Source organism: Melopsittacus undulatus, chromosome 3, assembly GCF_012275295.1.
Source record: "Melopsittacus undulatus isolate bMelUnd1 chromosome 3, bMelUnd1.mat.Z, whole genome shotgun sequence".
Classification (NCBI taxonomy): Eukaryota; Metazoa; Chordata; class Aves; order Psittaciformes; family Psittaculidae; genus Melopsittacus; species Melopsittacus undulatus.
The window spans coordinates 110,283,401-110,308,781 of NC_047529.1; the positions used below are offsets into that span (position 1 = coordinate 110,283,401).

The 25,381-nt window shown below is 39.1% G+C and overlaps 1 protein-coding gene across 20 annotated transcripts in view; it reads right to left on the minus strand.

Moving 5' to 3' along the window:
- NRXN1 (neurexin 1) overlaps positions 1 to 25,381 on the minus strand; it is a 678,674-nt gene that overhangs the window by 341,084 nt on the left and 312,209 nt on the right. For 18 of the 20 annotated variants that reach the window (XM_034060547.1, XM_034060546.1, XM_034060544.1 and 15 more), the window contains 2 exons: positions 11,615 to 11,788; positions 5,912 to 6,031 (listed from right to left, as the gene is read on the minus strand). In XM_034060547.1, coding sequence (XP_033916438.1) covers positions 5,912 to 6,031; positions 11,615 to 11,788 — 294 coding nt within the window. Of the gene's footprint in view, positions 1 to 5,911; positions 6,032 to 6,987; positions 7,015 to 11,614; positions 11,789 to 25,381 lie in introns of all 20 variants that reach the window. The other 2 variants (XM_034060533.1, XM_034060529.1) reach the window with 1 other exon arrangement.

Consider the following 25,381-nt stretch of genomic DNA (forward strand, 5'->3'; position numbering starts at 1 on the left):
TGGTCCGTCAGCTGTGCCCATCACAACCCTGGTCCGTCAGCTGTGACCATCACAACCCTGGTCCATCAGCCGTGACCATCACAACCCTGGTCCGTCAGCTGTGACCATCACAAATTCTGTTATGCACGTAGGAGGTCCAGAAGTCTGCCTCCTTTCACTGGCTCCTTGAGCCACTGTGTCAGTGAGTAAACTCACTCCAGACATCTCCCACACTGCTTGTGACCTGCACTGCTGCCCCTCTGGCAGCTATTGGGTTAATTCAAGTCACACATGAGGACAAGGTCTGCAGACATGAGGCCTCTTCAATGTGTCTGAAGAACACCTCATCTATTTCTTCCGCCTTAACAGGCAGGCTGTAGCAGACACCTATCACGTCATGTTAGACACTGGTCTGCGGTCTAACACTAACCCATAACACCTCAGCCGGCTCATCACTTGTCCCTGGGCAGAGCTCCACACCTTTCCATCACACTAAGTCCATTATTTCCTCACTTCCTTGTGAATTATCTCCATTCTCCTCACCAGGTTGGCCAGCTTATGGCAAAGATGCTTCTTCTCCACCTTGGTAGGTGGATTCCCTCTTTCCCTAGCAGGCCTCCCTTGAGCTCCTTGTCTAATCTCCAGGTAAATCGCCCTGATATATAACTATTAGTTTATTGACATCCAAACACATTTAAAATAAAACCTAACCACCATTATAGATACAATCTTAGCTGAACAGCAGTATCTCTATAACGCAACCAAATATCACAAACACATTTTGTGATACTGACACAGTTCTCCACTTAAATGAGGCCTTTTTTCGTGATAGTCAAAATAAAATAGAACTTTGTTAAAAGTTCTGTCACAGTGGTTGAGAACGTCAAATTCCTAATCAGAACACACTGCGTGGTGAAGTTCTAACCCTTCAGAAATGGATTTTAACGGAAGTGTTGACACAGTGTTAGCTTATACCATCACAAGTACAACACCATTACATTAGTCCCTTACAGTGACAGACAGTGTTGAAGCTGTCCTGTAATTTAACATAGAACATTTCTATACTAACGTAATGTTACAATTTTATTATGTCTGCTATTTTCTATGCCATAATAGCACTAGTTGTTTCCCCAAACATGCTATTACCTTCACTAATATGGCTATACTTAAAGATTGGCTGAGTGAAAACAGATGTAAACTTATAGAAAGGAGATAATCTCTTACAGACTCGTTTTGTTTTGCCAGAGGAATTTTCATCCCTATTATAAAAAAAGCTGAATTCCCTGGGAGGATAGCTTTCACTACATAACCTGTAGCAATAGTTACAGAGTTCATGATGCATTTTCTCAGAGGAGTTGCATGCAGCCATCCCTTTGTAAGAACACCCATTAACTGTCCTTTTAGTAATGTCTTCTGTAGAATCTCATTTTGTAGGAACAACTGCTATGGGTCTGCTTTGCACTTATGGTGTCACACTTCTGTCTATTCACATCTCAAGAGCACTGTTGCCCTGAATCTCCAAGTATCATATCACAAAGGAGAAAACTATAATCTGTATAGCATCTTGGGGTCAAAACTTCCCATGCCTTATCTTCCAGTAAATAGGAACCTGCAGCACACAGGATGTTCCCATCTGTGTCACCATGAAGGCTTATGGTCTGCAGGTACCCCATCCTAACTTTAGTGCAATACTGAGATTTGCAACCGAGCAAAACTTCTGTGGATTGAACTCTGGGTGTTCCTGACTACAGATGTAAAACTGTAGCTTTACGGTCATTTTCAGTAGGAATACATTCCCTGAACTGCTCCATCTCTCTAGCTGACACACAGAGGACACTCTCAGACTGGGAGAGAAACAATCAGCCTCTTCATTTTAAGCTGTGCACATTTTCACCTTGAATAATCCACTGAACAACACAGGAGTAGTCATGTGCTGTTACAGGAAAGGGTAAAGAAGCTTCTTGCACACTGTATTAGTAGAATGCATTAGAACACTTTTTGAGAAACTATTCCTTCCATTATTTTCTGAATGCCCCATCCCTGGCAGTGTTCAAGGCCAGGCTGGATGGAGCTTGAAGCAACGCGGTCTAGTGGAAGGTGTCCCTTCCCCTCGCAGAGGGTTGGAACTGGATGAGCTTTAAGGTTCCTTCCAACCCAAACCATTCTGTTATATTTTCCAACATAACCCATTCTGTGAGTCTATTATTTCCTCCAAACTCTGTTTTGGAAATTAAGAGACAAGAATGATACATGTGAAACATTTACACTGTAAAGCCTAGGAATAATGAACATCAAATCTTTGTGCACTGAGGTTACTATGGGAAACATGCTGAAAGAATCAACTCAGATGCAGCAAGGTAATTTGTGCACATTTATGCAAATTGCAGATGATACAAAACTGGGAGGAGTGGTTGATAAACGAGATGAGTGTGCTGCCAATCAGAGGGATGCTGACAAGCTGGAGAAGGGAGCTAACAAAAACCTTGTAAAACAAAGGAAAAGACCAAATCCTGTACCTGGGAAGAATGGACCCACACACCAGGATATGCTGGGGCCTGTCCAGCTGGAAACATTGCAGAAACACTGGGAGATGTGAGCCTTCCCCTCAGTACTGTTGAGAAGCATCTGCAGCATTACCACTTAGTGCTGGGCTCCGCAGTGCAAAAGCAGTATGAGCATGCTGGAGGAAGTCCAGCAAAGGGCCACAAAAGTGACTAAGGGCTTGGAGCATCTCTCATATGAAAGGAGGCTGAGATAGTAGGGACTGGCCTGGAGAAGAGAAGGCTCAGTGGGGATCCTATCAATGTTTTAAAATACCTAACGGGAGTAAAGAAGACAGATTCTTCTTAGTGGTGCCCAATGAAAAGACAAGAGGCAATAGGCACAAACTGAAATACACAAAATCTCACTAGAACGTAAGGAAAATGTTTGTACTGTGAGGGTGATGGAGCACTGGCACATGTTGCCCAGAGCAGCTATGGAGTTTTCATCATTGCAGATACTCAGAACCTACCTGGACACAGCCCTGAACAACCTTCACTAGCTGACCGTGCTCTGAGCAAAGGGGTTGAGCTACACAGGTCCCTTTTCACCTCAGCCATTTTGTCACTCAGGAATTTCTACTCAAGTATGTTCCCTAAGAACCACTGGAACAAAAGAGTTGGGAAGTGAGGTGGGTTAATCCTGGCTGAGGACCAAACTCGCACCTCAGCTGCTCACCTACTTCCTCTGGTCTGATCTCGATGTTCCTCTGTTTTCTGTTCCCTTCGTTTTTATCTGTCTGGGATTTTTTGTAAGAATGGGACACTTCTTATGGGACACTTCCTATGTGTGCTTTCACAGAGGTGCCACCAGCTTGGCCGAGGGTCTCAGATGTACTTGTGTAGTGTCTGTTGGAGCTGGTCATGCCTGGCCTGGGGCAGTCCTGGCTTCACCTCACCTGTGGTATGCAGCCTATGCAAGGTATTAAAAACTGCAATAACATTTCATCATTCCTCTTCCTGTCATGCTCTTCCCAGACACAAAAGAGAGCATTCCAAGAGCATCTAAGATGATATTGAAAGTACAACATCATTTCTCCTCCTTTACCTCACACGTACCATTATAAAACCCCTCTCCTGTTAGATTTGCTTTGCAGATATTTGTATCTGAACGATTCTGAGGAGTCAAGATAAAGCAGAAACCAAACATACTATGTTTACCAGACTGCATTCTATTACAAAACACCCGTATCTGGGGTAAATTTATATTTCACATTTGTTATAGAATTACATTAAGAAAAGAAAGATTTATCTGAGGAAAAAGTAAGTACTTTTGGCAGCCATGTACTAAAGGTACTTCTTTACCATAATCAGAAATAGTATATTTAGAATTATCTGATTGTGTGCAATGTAGTCCATTATGTTACCATACAGAAGAGCTTTCACAGGTTAGTAAATATCCTGCCTAAGTTCACCAGTTTGCCAAATTTATGCAATAGCTGTCACTTGAAAAAATAGTTCACAGAATGTTCCAGGTCCAGACATCAGTTCCTACCAAGACAAATTTCTATACAGCTTTTCCTTTGCTAGATGTGGAACAGATAATTTTCTTATTCATAGTTTTTAGTTACTTTTGGAAGAACTCACAGATGACAGAAGGACAGAAATAACAAAAGTAAAATAGAAACAAATCTTTTTCTCTTGTAGCAGACAGGGGACTGAAATCCTTAAAAATACATGTTTAGCAGCATGACTAATCACTCACATTGCTGGGAAGGGCAAACATGCATAAGGTACACCCAAACCTTTGCTCAAATTATCAGAAGGTTTTTGATACCACATTTCACTTCTACCATGACAGCAAGTGTAAGGAAACAGACTAAGTCCTTTCCATAGTTTCCAAACATAGTCAAGAGTAGGAAAGTGGAACTTCCTCAAGAATTTAGCTATTGCATATAATTCATTTGCTAGCCTTATGCTAGTTATAATCTGAGACAAAAGCTTTTCACATTATAATTATTCTGGTATTTTTGGGTTTTCCAAAAAGGCACACCTTGCTGTTGAGTGGAACAGGACCAGACACAAAAATCAAAGATGCTTGACTACCTTTGAATGAGAGCGTTATACCAACACTCTCTACCATCAGTCATTCATCAGATAAATGTATACAAACAGAAATAAGAATACTTAGTGTCCTAAATTTGAGTTAGGATAATTTTCTTCATAGTAGCTGGTGTAGTCCTGTGTTTTGGCTTTAGTCTGAAAACACCCTGATCAAGGACTTTTCAGTCTCATGCTCTGCCATGTAGGAGGGGAACAGAAACCACAAAGGAGCAGCGACAGGACACCTGACCCAAATTAGCCAAGGGGGTATTCCAGACCATAGAAACTCATGTTCAGTACAGAAACAGGGAACATAGAGATGGCTGCTTGAGGACTGACCAGAAATTGGTCAGTGAGTGCTGAGTATCTGTATTCTGTATCACTTGTGTTGCTTCTATTTTATTCTTCTCTTTTTTCCTATTATTATTCTTTTCAATCATTAACCTGCTTTTATCTCAACCCATGGATTTTGCTTTTCTTTGATTCTCCTCCCCATCCTACTGGCTGCTGGCTGGTTGCATGGCATTTGGTTGCTGGCTGAGGCTAAACCATGACACAGTCTTACAGTGCCTTATCTTCACATGGATATAAATATGTGCAGCATTTAGGTATTTCAAATGTGAAGAATTAAAAAGAAAACTCAGTAGCTTGCTCTAATCAGTTACTGTGGATCATGATGGCTCTTCCATTAGTATTCCCCTTTCACTTCTGCCTAATTCTATTTAGATCAATAAGGCTGGATTGGAATAAAACTAGCTTATGACATTGGTGAATCAGGCCCCTTATTTTTGACACATTTAAGCTTTTCCTGAAAGACCAGATGGTTGGTGTATGTTATGTAGTTTTATTCAGATGAAATTTAAAAGAGCTAAAACACTCGGCAGGCTTTTATTATTGGCATGCTTAGTGTGTCACCTAAAGAAATCTACAAAGGGAGATAATGAGCCTTGTCAACTGTTTCACAGTAATTATAGCCCTCATGATATAATGCTACAAAATTACAATATAGCTTAAGATAATAAAATGTAAAAGGATTTTTCAAGCAGGAAAAAAACCCCACTATTTGTAACATTTATGCAGGAAGAGGATTATTTCAGACAGGTAACCATCAGTGTATTAGACATGCAATCAAGTGTAATAGAACCAAATTCTGTCAGTGCTTGATACCGCACATTGTCCAAAATTCATACTGCATATTTCAGCTATGCTCTTCCTAAAAGCCTTACAGATTTGCACAGAGTTTACTAGTTCATTTAAATAGCAAAATAATCTAAAGCTTCAGACACTTGCTTCAAATACTGCCTTCAAGCTCTCCAGCATTCATATCAGCATGTTGTTAGCGTACTTACGGTCATTGCATAATGGTCCACTGAAGGAGGTCATACTACAGTCACAACTGAATCCATCCCACTGCTGCAAGCACACTCCCTGGTTTGCACACGAGTCCTCTTGGCATGTTGTGCTGGGGCCTGATGAGAACATACAAAAACAGGGACTTGCACTTTGCCTCCCAAAGAAGGGGTATTTACCACTCGATCACATTAACTAGTTGCCAACATCTCAAAACAAACGAGCAGAGTTACCAAGTAAAACGCACATAAACTCGCTAATTTGGTAGCAGCATGTAATATTAAAAGGGTGGTTTGGATTTAGCTTTAAGATTGATATGTCAAACACACAGGAATGCACAAACTGAAGCAGAGTTTTTCCAGGTACAGTGGGAATGTCAACTTTACTGCAGGTTACTTGTTAATCACGTGTCAGACCATTAACTGGCTAAACGCTTTCTAAACACTTCATCATTATGTTACTGTAAATACATTTCAAACAGCAAAGCCAGATGCTACAGAATGCAAAGCTCTGGGAGATGAAAGATTGGAAAATAAAATTGAAACAAAATAAAAATTAAATGAAGCTACACTATACAATGCTTTTAATCCCACAAATTATTTTAAATGATTTAGGTTTAAAATTGAGAAGAGTTTGGGAATTTCTTTTGGCAGGAATGTTGGCAAGTACTGATTGACATGCTTCAGGGTTCCCATGCAGGTTCCTTTTTTAAAGGGAAATGCAAAAAATCATACTACTAATGAACTGGCATGCCAAAATGTGACATATGCATGAAAAACAACGCTACTCTACTTCTAGAGAATCAGGACTCGACTACTGAAATGTAAAGAAATTTGAGAAGGAATGATCAAAGCACTAAGGCAATCACTATACAAACATATTCAAGACTGAAAGCCTTTATGCAAGCGATGCTGGAAAATGAAGGTTCATGTAGCCCAATGTTTTAGAGGTATGAAAGACAAAATCTGAAACCAAATAACACGCTTTAGTTCTGAAATGTACAGAGCATTTATTGCAGGAACCCAACTGTGCATTGGGGGTTTCAGTCTTGTTTAATACACACAGGGCTATCTACCTTGCAAATCAGCTTTCATCAATGCAACTTTGTCAGCAAAATAAAAAAGCAAAATATATTAAATGTTAGTAAGCAATATTGAAATGGCAGCAAACACACAAAAAAAACAGTCAGAGTAAAGTGCATGCTGCTGTTAAAGAGAGAAAGAAATGCCATATAATGCAAACAAATTAATGCTAATAGCCATAAATCTTCAGGCAAGCCAAAATAAGAAAGCAGTAATTTGCCAGTATTTTACTACAAATATAATGGTTAATTGAGCTGATGACATGTAATGAAGGAAAATTAAAAGTTGGGGTTTCTTTTCTTCCTTGGATAGATATGAATGCATTAGCACAGTAAACGCATGGCTGAATCCTGACTAGCCATTTGTCATGTTCAGATACACTGAATTCAAGAGTAATTAGCACTGTCATCCTTTGTGGCCTTTCTTTATTCTAGCCCTTTCCTCTTGACTGGTGAAAGAAGACTGAAGTACAGACAGTGAACTACAGATTACTATGAGTTCACATGCACATTTCATGTTGCATCTTGACACTACAAGATAAAATTTGGTTCTGAGATTATAAAATTATACTAAAGTGTTTTGGAGAAGAGACATCAATATCCATTTGCGACTCCCACTGCTAGTCACTGATGACAGGGCAAAACTGCTCCAGAGATTATATCAATATCCTAAACCATCCTGCAGAGAGAAATCCACTTAACCCTTCTGTCACATTACAGCTCCTTCAAAGATCACAGTGTGGGGTTTTCTTTTGATTTGCCAGTATTTGAGAAAAATGCATAGCAATATAATTTAGAGTCAGTTCAACGGCCTCTTGGCTTTAAGTAACAGTCACCAGTGCGATGGAGAACAAGAGCAGTGTATGCTGCATCCATGTTTTGGCAAAACTATTCTATTATTAATAATAATAACAACAACAACACTAATAATAATAATACCCCCAGCACCACCTATAACAGTTTTACTGCAGTAGGCAGACACAGAACAGTGATTTTCTTTTCTCTGGAGTTTTGAGCTCAGCAGTTCAAACATTTGGGAATTAGTGATTTCTTTTTTTGTTGGAGTTTGGAGCCCAGAAGCTGAAACATTTGGGCATTACATCACCCTTGCTGGAGCTGGGGATTATAATGACAGAATCCCGTAGCTGACAAGACAAGACACATTTTCTTCTCACCAGATTCTGCTACTCGGAAACTTTACAAAGATGAAGTGAAAATATCTGTAGGTGTTTAAATGTTATATATGCATGGATTTATTTACACTTTAGTTATGCAATGTTGAATTTCCTCATCTTTGCCAAAGTAGAGCAAAAGTCACAAGGACTTAAAAGTACATAAACTGCAGGACCCTGAAGGCACATTAAGTGCCTGCTAAAATACACATATTTGATAAAAGCACAGATATGATCTTGTTAAAAAGCAGGATATTTTGCTTTTTATGAAACTCATTCTTAGCGTTTTTTGGCTTATGCATACTAGTCGTTATTCCAAAATTGCCATCAAGACTAGCTTACATGTAAGAATTTCTTTTAATAAAAGGAGGCTTTTTTACTTTAAAGAACAGAGGAGGGCTGTTTAATGTTGGTAAACACTGTAACATCTCCTATGATTCATATTTCCTATATATATTACAGAACTAAACTATTTAGTAAAAATACAGTAATAGACTCTTCTCAAGCATTCACCATTTGATGCAAATTCAATTTAAATATTACAATTTTTCCAGTTTCACTGCAGACTTTTAATTGACTGGATTTGGTCTCTCATTTACATTTGTATTATGTGAGGGCTTACATGCCCTATGTTACACAAAAAGCATTATTAAGTAGCACATACAATGTTTTCTTATATATTGCAAAACCCAATTCCATATATCATCACCAAGCATCTTCACGTATACTAATATTTGGAAGCTTTTCATATAGCTCATTTAATACAAAAATTGCATTATGTGTACACATATGTGCACACTGGGCATTTTCCTCCTAAACCTATTAAAACTGGTTACAGCATTCTGCATTTTGCAGAATTCTGCTTTATTTAAAGTTTGGAAAGAAAGTACAATGGAGTTGACTAGAGAAGAACAGGACTGACACTTACAACCTGGCTCTGGGGTATGCTGCTAACAATTTGAAGAGCTACTTAGCATATCTATGTTTCTAGCTGTTAGTTTCTATCTGTTCTAACCATTGAAAATTTGTCAACAAGGTGGATTCAGCCAAGTGTAAATGATATTCAATGCTCAACGATAGAGAACAGAGATATCTATCAGCCTGTGGCTGAAACCAAAATGCAAGGCAACTTGCCACACCAATCCCATGGGTGGGTTTGCAAAAAAAATACATTTCTAAGACAGAATTTTTAATATGCACAGTACAGTTATTGAGAAATGTTGAGGTTTTAAGAACCAAATCCTAACAGATATAATTAATCAGCTACGCATTATGGGTTCACAGTTTGACAGAAGAGAGAAAAAGAGCTTTCACCCCATGTTTTTTTTTTGTTCTGGTTTATCAGAAAGGTGGGGAATTCAATCCCACAAGTCTGAATAACATTAAATCTAAATGCCTCACTTCTCATGAAAGATGTTGCAGCAGGCTGATGTCTTAACATAGGACATATACCCACCAGTCTATTCTGCTGTCTTTGACTGACAGTGGCAGAGACTAATACTTACTGGTTGGAAATGATTTCTGCTTCTGTGCCCTGAGTTCTTTGGACTCAAAATCTCGGTGGACTTACAGAGCTTACACATCCCATTGCAACACAATATAGATGCAAAACTGCTCAGCTCTGCAAGAATGGAGACAGTCATCTCTATAGACAGCAGCAGCGCCATGGGCAGCTTGAGGCGTACAAAAGACTTCTGAGAGGCAGCTACATTTTTAAGTGACTTAAATTGTATTTTAGGTGTCAGAACATTTTTTTCATACATTTGATCCATGGTCTGCAGTCAAGAGACTCATAGGGTCAGAAAGGGAGACTTGAAGTAAGCAAGAGAGATGGAGGAGTCAACTTGCAAGAGTTGAGCAGAAAGGTTGCAAGGGAATGCTGTTAAAGAGCTCCTTCTGCAGGAAAAAGACTTCTCATGAGGTTCTGTGGGAGCCAGGCTGTATAACTAAGTTTGACCATTTTGCTTGTGTCAGATGACATCAGTGCCTGAAAAAGCTGACTCTCCACCAAGGAACAATATTTGTACTGCCTTTATTAAATTGTTCGTGGCTTTGTTAAATCCACTGGTAGCTGAGTTGTGCCACTGGTTTAAAAGGCGAACTCACACTCTAGGCCTGTGGCAGTACTTCTTTGAAGTACATAAAATTCATTTAGAAGATTACATCATTTCAAAAGAAGCTGTGAAATGCATAATGGAATTAAGGTGCACTTTGACTCTCTGAAGAGATGGTGCAGGCATGGGATTTGCTAACATCATTCAGAAAGTAAAATCTGATTTTCCAAACTCAGCGACAAACTAATTTATACATATTTTTCCATTCCTGATGGAATTAAAGCTATAGAAAGGTAAGTTGTGAATTTTACATATTTCTATGTGCTCTTGATAGAATTTATACTGTTAACTAAAGGTAGCAGGTAAGGAATAAAAATGTTTCACCTGCACAAATACAGTGTAGGGACAAGAAAAGAAGAGAGAATTTATCGACCAGAAAGGTTCATCTCATGAAGCTCGAGGGAACCCCCAGCTCTGCTTGGACTTTTTACAACGTCTGTTGGCAAACTTGGAATCAAAATCATCAAGATTCTATAGTATCATTTATACATTTTCCTGTCCAGAAAAGAATGGTACTTGAAAAAGAGGAGACCATGTAAAATTGAACGTAGCCATAAAATTCATAATTACATGAATAAAATATATATGCAGGGATAGAGAACTAATTTAAATTATTCCATAAATCATAGTAAAAATAACGTGGGATTAAATGACAGCTGGAAAAATAGCTAGAGATTGACACCCCTGAATTACATATGCACCTCTTCTAATTCTGTCCTCCATTAAATTCCACAGTATTCCAGATGAGTCAATAAAGACATAAAAAATGTGAGATAAACTGTATTTGGCTGTTACTGATTTCAGATAGAAAGGCTCATAACAATACAAATCTCAGGGGTGAGCAAAATAGAGAAGATGGAAGATTCATCTTAAATAGTTTCATAAATTAGCCTTGAATTAATCAACTCAAAATGTCTGCCTTAAAAATTGAATTAATTAGCTAACGTTCCAGCATTAGCTAATGCCTGAGTATTATGAAGACATAAAGGCCTTCACTGAAGCTAATTGTTATTATTTCTATCATTAATTAAAATACATCAAAAGCAAACAAAATACAAGCAAAATGTCTTGCCACTGGAGAAGGCTGGAACCTCCATCAAACATTTAAGAAATGAACTCATGTTCTCAGATCAGTCTCTGCCCTGTAGGGCAGGCACACACTTAATACTTTCCATAGTACTACAAATATGCTGTCATTATAGAAGAAAGGGTTAAACAAAACCAGCTAGAAGCAGGTAAAATAGGGTCTCTCCATGGATGGAGGGTACATATCAACAAAACTCTGCACAATGTTTTCACTATGGTATAAAAAAAAATCATCAGCCTATTGAATACCTTCACATCCTCTTTCTATTTGCCCATTGCAGAAGAGAGCGTCTGATATGAGGTCAGGGAGCCGTCCATTCAAATCAACCGATGCAAGGCAGCCTTGGAAACCTTCTTTTGCATGTACCAGTTTTGGCAAGGATTTATACATTTCTTTGGCTACTCCTCCAATATACAAATCACCTGTTAAGGAGAAATAAGTATTAGGTACAGAAAGAAAAAGCCTGTAGAATATATGACCTGTCTTTCTGGCCTTTCTATGTCTTAGAAAAGCATTCTGCAAAATAAATGTGGAAGACAACACTAATAGTATGTGTGATGTAAAGACATTGCAGGACTGCACGTTTTCACATGCAGATGTATAATTTACATTCATATAACTAATTACTTCAAAGTACCTGAACATGTTCATGTGCCAGATCATACACACAGCTATTTCACAGATCAGGATTCAGTCAAGAGAATCTCCACCTAGTAACGCACCTAGCACTGATGCCTGTTTTCAGCATACTCAGGGAATCTGACCACAGATCACAGAATCATAGAAGGTTAGGGTTTGAAAGGATCATCTAATTCCAACCCCCCTGCAGATAATACCCATCATGGATCCAGCACACAGAGCTAAAAGGCAGTAAGCAGAGCACCAAGATCTTCCTGAAGCCTACATATCCAGAATCAAACATTTAAAAGCATGGCAAGAAATAAAGGGTTTAGGGACATATGTAAGGAGAAACTCAGAAGCATAGAGTACCAGGTGGAAGGCACTTTAGGAATCATCTCGTCCAACCTTTCTTGGCAAAGCACAGAATCATAAAATCAGAGTAGTTTGGGTTGGAAGGGGCCTTCAGAAGTCACCTAGCACAACCCTGCCATGAGCAGGGGCATTTTCAACTAGATCAGGTTTCCCAGAACCACAGCCAGCCTAAAACATGACCTAGTCTAGATGTCCCAGCATCCTGTCCAGCCAAATCTTAACAGGGTCCAAAGTTGGAGAGTCCCTCACTTCCCTGGTAGAATTATTCCAATGGCTGACTGCTCTTATTGGGAAAAATACAATTTTCCAAATATTTTGTTAATATATATGATTGTTAAGCAATGAAATGACTGATTTCCCCCCATCAAAATTCATACCATGTGTCAGTCGTGTGGGAACAGGGGGAGGTACAGGTCTGTAAGATGGTGATCTGCACACTGAACAAATGATTTTATCGCCAAAAATAATTGTGATGGCAGATATATATTACAAACAGCTCTCTGAAGAACCTCAGGCAACACACTTAGGACTGAAAACTAGTGCTTTTCTTCCTTTGAGTAATTCATAGTTCTGAGACTTACTTCGAAAGGACATAACTATAACCTTTCTCTTAAGCACCAGGGTGGGAGGGGGATGCTTTTTTGTTTTAAACCAATTCAGGCTATGCCTTTCTCTTTCACATGTTGGGTTTCTCTGGTTGGCAAAACAGTCATCTTCAAATCAACATAACCTACTTCCCTAAAGTGTGCCTTAAGTGTCAGTCTAGAGGTTTAACTAGGTGATTTCCATAGCAGTTGCTGAAGACATGCTGCAGAGGAGAACCTAAGCGCTTGCTTGGCCAGAGAGGGGAAGCATGCTCAGCATGAACATAGCCCACGCTGAAAGGCGTCACTCCTCCACCTGGCAAGCAAGATGCACTCAACTCCTTCAGTCATGACAGAAGGGAATAAAACTATGCTTTCCTACACATTGCACAAGTTTCCTGTCTTGCTCTGTTATCCTCTTAACTCAGAGAAAGCAGCTATCTTTGCAAGCCTGGTAGGAGTGCTCTGAGCATGCCCACTTGAGAGCCCCTTTAGTCACACAGGATGAGGACCCCTGAGCTTCCAAGGAGCACTGAACCCATATAAAGGAAGGTGCTTATGGGACCATCAAACTCACAAGCATCACCCAGTGACAAAATTGTTACTCTACCTCACTGATGACATGTTCTGTGGTAGCAAAAATTTTCAACAGACTATCTGTTCATACATTCTAATCTATATTGTGCATTCCAGTCCCCCAGGCGGGATGATTTTGGAGCCTCAGCCACAAGATGCACCTTAAGAGTGTCTCTACATCAACTCAAATGCAAAATGGTTCATTACCTAAGTATTTACCAAGAGCTGCAGGCAGATTTTATAGCGACAGAACTCAGAATGTACCAGCTACCACCACTACCCCATGTGGTTACTTTTAATCTCCTCCTTATCTAAGTTGCAGTCACACCTTTTCCTGGTTCTCCTGGCATAATTCACTGTTAGCAAGGGACTGCAATTTAATGCTATTTGTAACAGTTTACAGTTTGGCTGCAAGGAAAGGCCTGAAAGAAACAAATGTCTACCAGACTGTGGAAAATTTTTAGTCACTACATACTAGGCCTAATACCCCACTGCATTTGAATTAGTAAAATAAGAGATGAAAAGTTTAGGAGCATGCATACTATTAATCTTATAAAGTATCCAACCCAAAACCTTAGCAACCTTTATAGCATCATATACTAAACCTCAAGCTTTCTCCACTCTACATACATAGTTTGAAAAATAAAATGTTGCTTTCCTCTAGAGCTTTGAGGTACAGTATAAATCTCAGAAGCGTGATATTAGACATAACAGATTAAAATATGGTGGTCCTTATGTTGCCACAAATGGGATGTAATTCATTCATAGCACTTAAACTGTATTTCCCAACAGCTGAACTGCTAACCAAGTAAAAACTCTTACTAAAGGTTCTTCATCTTTTTGTCAAGTGAAACACATGAAAAGTAAAACCCTTCCAGGTTTCCTGAAGTTCTGTGCTTTCAGTCATTGTCAGCTCAGAACAGAGAAAGAATTCATCTCAGCTGATTCCCAAAGACTTAAAAGAGGGAAACACCAGAAAAAAAATACTAAGAAAGCCACTCCCATGCTAGAAAGGTTAAATTTGGTCTATTGCACAAAACACATGCAACCTCTTTTTAAAACCTCCCAACATACATCTTGTCCAAACAACTATTTTCATTCTGTGATTGGTTACACCTTTAAAACCACAAACTTTCAGATTGATCCCCTGCTAGCTCCTAAGATCCATCCCTCAGGCATACCAAGATTGCTATATACAGTCATACAGCAATTGTCAGTTATGATGGATGGGTAGTGGAAGTCCAGGTTGGTGTACCAGCATATGAAACTGAACTCAGAATATTTGCTCCTGAAAATACACCTTGGAGTATTTTCAGCTAAGTATCATGTGCACCAAAGTATGATACATTAATTCAAGCCTAAATAAACTGTAACTCTGGTGTGTACTTATAGATTCTTAAGATTATTGATAATTAGAACTGCTCATTATATATCACTGAAGCCACAATATCCACTCAGACATGCTCTGGGTAGTCTTTTAACTTCACTGATGTTCAAAATAACTTGAGTACTGCTTCTGCACTAGCTAATACCCTACATTAATACACATCATATGTATTGAGTAACCATACTTCCTTGTAAAACTTTACTGTTTATGAATTGTATACAAGTATTTTTTTATGATGCTGAGCTAAACCTTTTCCAGATTTAGTATCAAATGTGGTTTAAGCCTGCAGCTCATAGCATAAAAACACACTTTCTCTCAGAGACAAAATTCATTAATTCCAAACAAAACTGGAATTAACAATAAGTTTGGGTTCTTTTAATAAAATGTAGTTCATGATTTTACACTTGGTTATTTTTTTGTCTCTGCCATTACAAATGTTTTGCATAGCTGCTTTTATTCTGGTTAATCACATGCTTCATTTTCACATTCACCTCAATGAATAAGTAGTTTCCTCCCAGCACAAGAGGGATGTGGACCTTCTTGAGCAAGTCTAAAGGAGGCCACAAAGATGCTCTGAGGGCTGAAGCACCTCCGCTATGGCTGAGAGAGCTGGGGTAGTTCAGCCCAGAGAAGACTCCGGGGAGACCTTAGAGCAGCTCCCAGTGCCTAATGCGGTCAACAAGAAAGCTAGGAAGGACTTTTGGCAAGAGCCATAGTTTCTAGAACTGAACTTTAGCTATTACATTTGTAAATGCATTTTCTAAAATTGTGTTTATCCTGATTTTTATATGTGCTCCTGAAAAAGGTGTTTGTTTGGGTTTGGGTTTTTTCCATAACAATCCTGACTTTCTTTCATTTATAAAGGAAAATAATTCACATAAAATACATTGACTGCCATAACAAAGCACCTGGTAGTAAATAAATGGTGAGAGAATAGGGTGTTCCAAGATTTCCTTCTGAACTTCTTTTTGATCTCTAGAGAAGACTCAAATAAAGGATTTAGTTTGAAAGGAGATAGTCCTTAATCTTATCTCTTCTTTCTTATGTTAGGAGCCGGTACACAGAATTACCCCCTTTCTTATACAGAAGGAGAATTGTTTCCTCACATAATTTTTCCGAGACAAACAAAAAAATGTATGCTACAGTGTTTTTTCCCTGGCATGTTCCCTGCAGGCCACAGGAATCAATGGGAAGGCAGCACTTTCAGAACTATACCTATAAATTATGGCACTAACAGTAATGATTAAAAGCACTGACGACGAGAAGAGTTCAGTGGTTTTAGTTTGTATCTTTTAGAGGCAATGTAGATATTAATTTATTCCACAGGAGCTTCCCTGCTTACACCTATGTATTTTTGTTTCTGACTTCCAGCTGATTTGTGCTTTGAAGAACAAGTGAATTTAACACAGAAACAAACTGCCCGCTAATAAATGAGCCCAAGTTCTTAATGTATTCATTATTGGAATCACAGTTATGAGCATCACACAACCGTGAGTCACACACAACTGCCGGTAAAACAAATACTGTCAATTCCTTCTGTAACACCTCATCCTTTCTTTATCTCAAATCTCTACATCTCTTCAAAATAAGAACTTTGCAAATGCTAAACCAGAGAAAGGTAAAATAACAACTGAAGATGCTCTTCTACTTGTTTCTTTTCTGGATAACTAGCAGAAGTATCTTTATATTTGGCACTACTGACCTTGATGATGGGTCACCTCATAGATTTTCCTCCTTTCCTCATTCACATCCACAGCCAAGAATTCTTACTTGATAGGTGCTGGCAGGCAAATACTATTTGTTTAATTTAATGACTACCATTGCCTTCAAGCACTAGCAGAGGGGGAAGTATATCTGTGTGTTTTTAATGGTTAACAGCAACATGTGAATACTGCTCAGGGATCACGTAGTTTTGACCAGGATCTAGTTAGGCTTCTCTGCTCTCTGAAATCTGTCTTGTGTTGTACATATCTGGTGTTCGTTCTTGACAATAAGTGAACACCATTCATTCATGTATGGTTCTATATATGAATGAAAACAAAGCAAAAAGGAGGAAATTGAATAGTAGCAGGAATTATGGCTTGGCTTTTTCATAAAGACAATATCCCTGGAATGTTTTTACATGGCTGCACAAAGGCATCTTCAAATCTATCACTCTTTCCAAAAGCAGATACTCCATCTCTTTGTGCCTCGTGTTGCTGGTTTCAACTGTACTTTCAGCTGCTCATTTCTCTTTCAATTTGGAAGAAGTTTCTGTCTAGTTTCACTAAATCACTACTACAGCTAGGAACAAGAGTGCTTCTGCAGTGTGCTAGAGATGTATTGCTCTCCAAGAAGGATGTGGATAGCCCTGGTATTACATGGTGGGTCCTGAAAGCACAATGGGCATCTCCACAATTCCTTTATATGACATGTGAAAATAAAAAGGAACATCTGTCTGTGGTGAAGCTGAAGTGTCAGGCACACTTTTCTCCAAAGCTGCTACTTCAAAATGATCAAGCATATAACACAGCTTCTTCCCTCAGGCAGCCAAAGAGGACTGTGACTGCAAAGGCTGAGAAACACCATAGGGAAAACCTAACCTTAAAAGAAAAAAGAGCTCACTTCCTTCCAGTCCTTCCTAAAACAGGTAATTTGTTGTTACAGGATCAATAGAAATCACTTTGGAGTATCTTAATAATTGCACAATGAAGTACCAGGTGGAATTCAACATAAGATGACCCACACAATCCCCGCTCATGGTATTTTGGAGGCAACTGAAATGTAGAAATTACTCTGACAAAAGCTGATTATGTCCTGACATAAACACAATAGACAAATCCTGGAATTAGACATTAGGAAGAAATTCTTCCCTGGGAGGGTGCTGAGGCCCTGGCAGAGGGTGCCCAGAGAAGCTGTGGCTGCCCCATCCCTGGCAGTGTTCAAGGCCAGGGTGGACACAGGGGCTTGGAGCAACCTGGTCTAGTGGAAGGTGTCCCTGCTCATGACAGGGGGTTGGAACTGGATGAGCTTTAAGGTCCTTTCCAACTAAACTATTACATGATTCTATGAACCAAAAAACCTTGTCTCAAATGAAAATGTCAGGTAGGTACCTAGCTGCCTTTGACATTAAATAAATATAGATGCCTACCTGTCCTTAATGACCTCCCTTCTCCAGCATACAAAAGCATCTACCTACCATTTACTTTGTGCAGTCGACAGGGGTGTCTGTTTTTCAGAGGTGAGGTTTCAACACACACACTTGAGAAAACAAACTGGTCTTGACTAGTAGATAAGTGTGATTCCAGTATCTTTCCCCAATTTAATTATTCCTGAATAAACAGTTCCTTTTTGTTCCATACTGATTTTTTTTAAAATGTTGATGAAATAGTGGGTTTTTTTCCTTCTTTGCAACAAATCAAGCAGCCTGCTGTGATCATAACCCAATAATAAATTGAAGGACAGTTGACAAAGCCTTAATCGAGGCATCCACAGAGCTTCTGCAGCACATACGCTCCAGCATATGGCTTTTCAAATCTCCCTTTACAGTAGATAACATGCACTTGCTGCACATTGACAGGCCTGTTTGGAGCTAGAGCAAAGCATGACTGAATTTTGTCTACCACTTTTAAGGGCACTTGAGGGAAGACAGGAACACGTAAACTTAGTGTTTTATGCCCACTTATTCACTTCAAAGAGTCTATTCTGTAGCTTCAGTATTGATGTGTGGTTGGAGTCTTTTGATTTTGATGTGATGTTTTTTCTTTGTGAAGGAAAGTAGGATTTTCAAACATTTTTCCTGTTGGAATGATGGATTCCATCACTTCTAGACTCTCTCTCACCTAAGAAGGGAGAGGGCAGCTAGTTTACTTGTCCAGGCTCTGCTGAGTTATCTGTCCTTTCAAATACTTGGGGCAAGAGGCAGTTTTATGATGTGAGAAGTGGCACATTCTATCTTCCACATTCCCTGTACCAAGCAAGGCAAAACAATTACAGGCAAAAAAAATGAATTTGGGTTAGCAAGTCACTCTTTCAGGAAGGACTACAGAAACTGATCTTTTCAGCTCAATTCTACATTGCTTTCAGTATCTTCCCTGAATACCCCATATTAAGGGTATTCAAAAACAGAAATCACCTTCACTGAAATGCTGGCACTGTTGGTTTTCTTTAGTTATCCTTATTGGCATGTAGGACATATTGTAGTTATTTCAAAGAATCGTACAATGGTTTGAGTTGGAAGGGACCTTAAAGCTCATCCAGTTCCAAGCCACTGTCACAAGAAGTGACACCTTCCACTAGACCACGTTGGTCCAAGCCTTGTCCAACCTGGCCTTGAACACTTCCTGGATGTGCTCCCTACTCCTGCAGTCATCTCACAGTGCTCAGTTTTTATTCCTATTATATTTGTTGGCTCTGTTCAGAACTGCTCAGCAGTTATGCAAATATGCCTGTGTTTCACAAGCAAGTAAAGCCATCTGATAGAAAACGTGTGCATGTGTAAATAGCAATGACACAATAATGTTCTTATAAGCTAAGTTTTCAACAGACAAAAGCAGATACTCATAAGGAAAGTTCTCAAGTCTGAACATTCCCCTAGACTCCTCCAGGTTAAAATCCACCTTTTCCCCAACGATCCCCTTCTCAAACAACATATATGCTCAAACAAGAAACAGTTACACAAAAACATATAGCATTTTCTTGACAATAACAATTCTCATATTCCCAGCCACTTTATTTCTCTTTGCTTCTTCCTCCCACCCGCTATGCTGAAGACTAGACGGAAAGCACTGGCACTGAAAAAGATTAAACAGATTTAAAACCAAAGCAGTCTGCATGTCCAATGGACTGTGAGGAAAGTTGGTGATGCATGTGAAATGGTAAATCATAAAATCTAATTGCCATATAAATGTGTGTGGTAATCCATCTCCCACAGAATTGATGCTATGCCAATTACTCTGTATGAGGGGGATGGCTGTGGTGGAGAGACGAGGCATTCAAGCACATCAAACATCCTTAATTTCTTTCCTGTCCTGACCACTTTTGTACATTTTGTACATTGCATACATCTGAAAAATAGACAAAACCTAATGAAGCAGGCATTTGCGTGGCACAGCGTACTCAGGCTTCCCTTCTTCCTGATACTCTTTTCAAGTCATTCACTCACTCTCGGCTCTAACAGCCAACACATGCTCTTTACAGAGCTTGTTTTTACAACAGTGAGGATCTCCTCTTTATAACAGGCATCCTAGACCTCAGAGATCATCATCTACAACACTCTTCCTTTAGCTAGTAATTCAAGCAAGATTCTCCACATAAAACTACCAAAAAGCTGAAAGGTCAAACAATCTCATTTTGAATGTAGGTTTGCAGAGGAAAATTTTATGTAATATTATCTTCTTGATCAAGATAATCACCTCCAGGCCTTGAGGGTGTTACAGGAAGCAGCTTTTCTGCAAAAAGGACTGCTCAGTCAGAGAGCCCTTAGCCAGGGCAGCACACACTAAATACAAGTTCAGGACATTCTTCTTGGCTTGGGGGGAGAGAAGGGGGAGGAGGGGCTAGGATTCTGTGGCACATATTTACACTGAGTATCCAGCTTTTTTGCAACTTTTAAAAGCATACATATTTTTCTGTGTTCCTTCTTGAGCATAAATTTTACTTCGTATTTCAGAAGGGCTTGAAAGAACTTCCATCATCAGCAATGGTAATAATCTGCATGCCAAAAAGCTGTAGTAATATAGACAAATCTGCACAGTTGCATAAAGTGTAAAAGACTGAAAAGAGCAAGGGAGAGAAAGTGGGAAACAAACCTTCTCTCATCGTGGAGTGATCTGAAAGACTACTGCAATGTTGTTGTCTTCACAGAACTCAGCGCAAGCACGAGAGTATTGTCTTTAATTTGTATTGAACCCAGAGCACTGCCATTTCATGATTCTGGAAATTTGGATGCAATTTCTGAAGGCTTAGCATTGCCAAAATTATTTTCACAGCCTGGTAGACAGCACAGCTGTTTAGAAGCAGTATGTGACAGGTTGCAAAGAAAGGAGGATAAAGGAATCTGCATTAGACCAGGTTCTCCGATCACCTGCTGTTAATCTGCCCATATATCTTTGACACAAAAAGTCTCAATGAAGAGCTCTCAGTTTTAAGTTCCTTATTTTCCCCTCTGTAATGAGGCTGCTTTGCCAACAGTAACAGGAAGACAGCAGCTGCATTTGCCACTGTTGACTCCAACAGGTCACATTAGGAACACTTACTTGCTGTTGACAGTATCTAGAACTGAATATTACTTCTGCATGAAGAGTTCACAGCCCACTGGCAAGGTCATTACAATTAGCTCTTGCATGTTTATTCAAGAAGTTCAAGCATTATTACTTGTTTCATTTGTAGAAATTTGCATTTTTATAAAATACTGTTCTGTGCTTCTTAAAGCTTTGTGTCTTAGTAACAGTAATATGAAGTCTCACTGCCATTGACAGACACCTTGTAATATAAAGAAGAGCACATAATGCAGCAACAACAATAATGGGCTCAATATAAAACAACAGGAACAAATATTAAATGAAATTGAAACAATTTCAATTTCCATTGATGGAACAAGTAATCTTCTTTATGATCAAGACTAATTTGGTTCAGTTTTGCATAGCATGAATAACTTACTTTGGCAGGCAAATGAAATATCAATAGGTTAAATGATATTACAAATCATCAATGAATATGCCAGGCTAGTTGATCTACTTGTAATTTAGTTAATTGCATTAAAAGTTGATACGGATGAATTGCCAAGTGATTCTTTTTGTACATGAAAGAAATATATTTCAGTGCATTTATTAAACCACTGAGGTAATCCCAGAAATTAATATCATTACTTTCCATCAAAAGCTTCAGACTAGACTGTTCACACATTATTGGAGAAAACAGCAAATGAAGGAGCAAATGTACAAAGCAACAACAGCCGTAATCTCACAAAGGAATAGAGGAAGCTAGAGGCCAGTGAAGAGCTACAGAAATAAAACAGACAACAAGAGTTTTAGACAGGGTTTTTAACTCCAAAGAAGCTGATTTTTATGTATGCTGTAATATGAATAGCATCTTTTGAAGAGATGAAGTAACAGCACAGGAAAAACATATGACTTCCAATGGACTGACATTTGGGAAGGCCATGTGGAAGAGAATACCGGGAGACAAGTTGAAAGTATGGATGTCAATTCAAAGAAACAGGTCATAACAGCAGGTCTTAGAGGGCTAACAAGAACCTGATGAAGTTTAATGAGGACAAGTGTAAGGTCTTGCACCTGGGTAAACACAACCCAAGAGCGCAGCACAGACTGGGGAGCAGCTCTGTGGAAAGGGGCCTGGGAGTCCTGGTGGGCACAAGCCTGATGAGTGAGCAACATTCAGCTGTGGCCAAGAAAGTCAACAGAGTGCTGGGGAACATCAACAAGGGCATCACCAGCAGAGATAAAGATGACATTGTGCTGGTCCACTCAGCGCTTGTTATACACAAGCTGTGTATGACATACCTGGAATACTTTGTCCAGTTTTGGTCCTTGCTGTACAAAAAAGATGTGGAAAGGCTGGAAAGGGTCCAAAGAAGAGATAACCTGAGGACTAGGAAGCTGTGTGAGGAAAGGCTGAGAGGCGGATTTGGTCATCCTGGAGAAAAGAAGGCTTGGGGGAGACCTTATCACCATGTACCAGTATTTAAAGGGTGACTACAAAGAAGATGAAGACTCCCTTTTTACAGGGAGTCACATGGAAAAGAGCAAGGGTGATGGGCACAAGGTACCCCGGGAAGATTCCAATTGGAAACAAGAGGAAAATTCTTCCCAATGAGAACTTTCAGCCACTAAAATAATCTGCTCAGGGAAGTGATGACCACTTTTAAGGCTCATCCAGACAGGGTGTTGGAACAGGGTGTTGAGACATCTGAGCTTTTGCCAGGAAAGGTTGGACCAGATGATCCTTGAAGTCCCTTCCAACCTGGGATTTTAGGATTCTAAAAATGTGTGAAATGATGCACAGGCTGCAAAAAATAAACCACAAATGCTGAGCTGAGTAGGATTATCTAGTGTGTGTGCGATGGCAATTTCCTTTTAAAAAGAAAGCACAGTTAGCCCAATATCAAAATTAGGAGGACTGCAGTTCAGCCTGCAGTATACAGCATATCTAGAAAGTCTGGAATAGGATGGGATACTGAAGTACTGAAGCTACCAACTCTTAGAAAAGTTTATGACTATTTATTGTTAAATCTAAGCCCTCAGCAGCATTCCTCAGCTTTTCCTTTTGTAAGGCTGCAATTTTTCAACATTTCATTTCAATTTATAAACAATCAAAATGCTAAAAATATTTTCATTTTTTAACAGATATGACAAAAGAATTCTGAGTGGATTTGTAAGGTTTTGTATTTGTTCTGTTTAAAGAAAGCGGATGAAAACTTTGGGCACTGAAATAGTGCTTCTATCTTTAGGAGGAAGCAAAAGGAGACTGAAACCCTAGTAGATAACTATACAAAAACATGCTCGAGGATGTTTCTTCTCAAAAACAGCTCAGGTGTCTTCAAGTATTTATTAAAGAAATAATAATTCTGGCTGTACTTCAATTTCTCACACCACAGGAAGAAAATGTGGAGAGGGAAGAGACAGCACAGATTTTGTAATACCTACAGGGTTGAACAAAGGAGACATCTCCTCTTCAGCAGGAGCCAGGAACATGAGCACAAGTCAAGTTTCACCTGCTTTTTCATGTCCTTTCGAGGCTTCTCAGACCATAAAAGTATCAAGCAGAGTGGCAAGAATTCCTCTTTACCAAACTACCTTGGTCAGTGAATGTCTTGAGTTGTAACCATGCTAACTATCTGAGTTATGCTGAAAGCAGGACAGAGAATCTGCTCATGAAATATATGAAAGGAAATTGGCTGAGCAACTGAATGTTGGCAGGCTTGAGCTGCGCTGCCTCTGCTGTTAAGACTCGTTTATCTTCATGGGTTATCTGCTAGAACTGCATCCGAGTATGCTGTGGTAATTTTCTCTGCTAGGAAAAATACCGCAGTTCTTGGAATCCAAACACAGTACGATTTTAATTCATTTATTTGTCTCCAATTTGTACTTTACCCATCTAATTACAGCAATAACTAAGCTGGAGAATTTAAGTGTTTCCACAGGTACACTCTCCAATGCACTGAAAGTGTACCAGAGGTTATGCATGGAACACAGGTCTATAATAATGACCTGTTATCCAGCCAAATTCTACACCCAGAAGGAAATATATGGTGTAAAACCTCTCCCAAACTTTAATGGCAACTGTCTGCATGCCCAGGCAACTGGCATGCTGTGCAGGCTCTACAACACAATCTGTGTCATTATCTTCATACCAAATTCCCTGTGTATTTGCAAAAATTTCCATGTATGTCATTTATCTTTCCAGGATTAGCTTGGATTTCAGCATCTGAAATCTGGTAACTCTACAATTAGTCAAGAAGGCTGCAGATTCTATATGACTGTTACACATTTGTATTTCACCTAATGTGAACTCTGATTAAACAATTATTGATATAATTACCACAAAGTGTAAGGTTGAATTTGCTTTGTTGCTAGGGCTAAAATAACACGAGAATGAATTAACCATAGCTATTTGTATCAGTAAAATGAATGGAGTGTTTCTAGCATAACAGAGATGTGTCACCATAAGAAACACTGACATAAAATAGAAAGGAATAAGCTACAGGAAAGGATTGCAACTGAATACAAAGGAATGGCTAAAATGTATCAGCTTGAACTCCCCCAAAATCCAACAAGAATTATCATGATAGATGTTGTGCCATATTTAAGGGAAGCTGACTGAGCAAAATATAGTAGAACACATTAAAAACAGGGGGGTTGGAACTAGACAATATTTACGGTTCTTTCCAATCCAAACCAGAGATTGAGGATCTGTGTATACTAGACCAGTTTGAGCAAGATGCTTTCTACATATTACTGCACAGAATATGTCAGGCTTGTTATTCTTTTACTAGCCACGTTTCCTGGTTGTGAATTACAGAACATCACCATTTAACACCATTCACCTTTCTCACTTCAAACCCCAGTATGTTTTTTCATGCTCTTCAGGGTTTTTTTTCCTACAGAATTCAAGGTTAGAAAACGCACCAGCTACGGAAACAGTTTCACTTCAAAAGGGTAAAAGCAAAAGCAGAATTTTCAAAGTGAGGAAAACAAAGGAATGTTAGATTTTATAGGTTATCCTCCCCGATGAGCTGCCTCTGTGACTGCAGTAAGTGCATTTAGTGAAATAACACTGCCCTCTAGTGCCTTCAGTTAAGCATATCGTTCAACCTTTTCCCTTTTCTTAAATAAGGAGACTATCAAATCACCATTCATTTTGAAAAAGATGTAGAATAAAAAGACTGTGCTAACTCACTTATCAGCTCATAACAGGCTGATTTTTCCTGCCTATGTCTAATTAAGATATTGAGAATAAAACCCACAGATTAAATA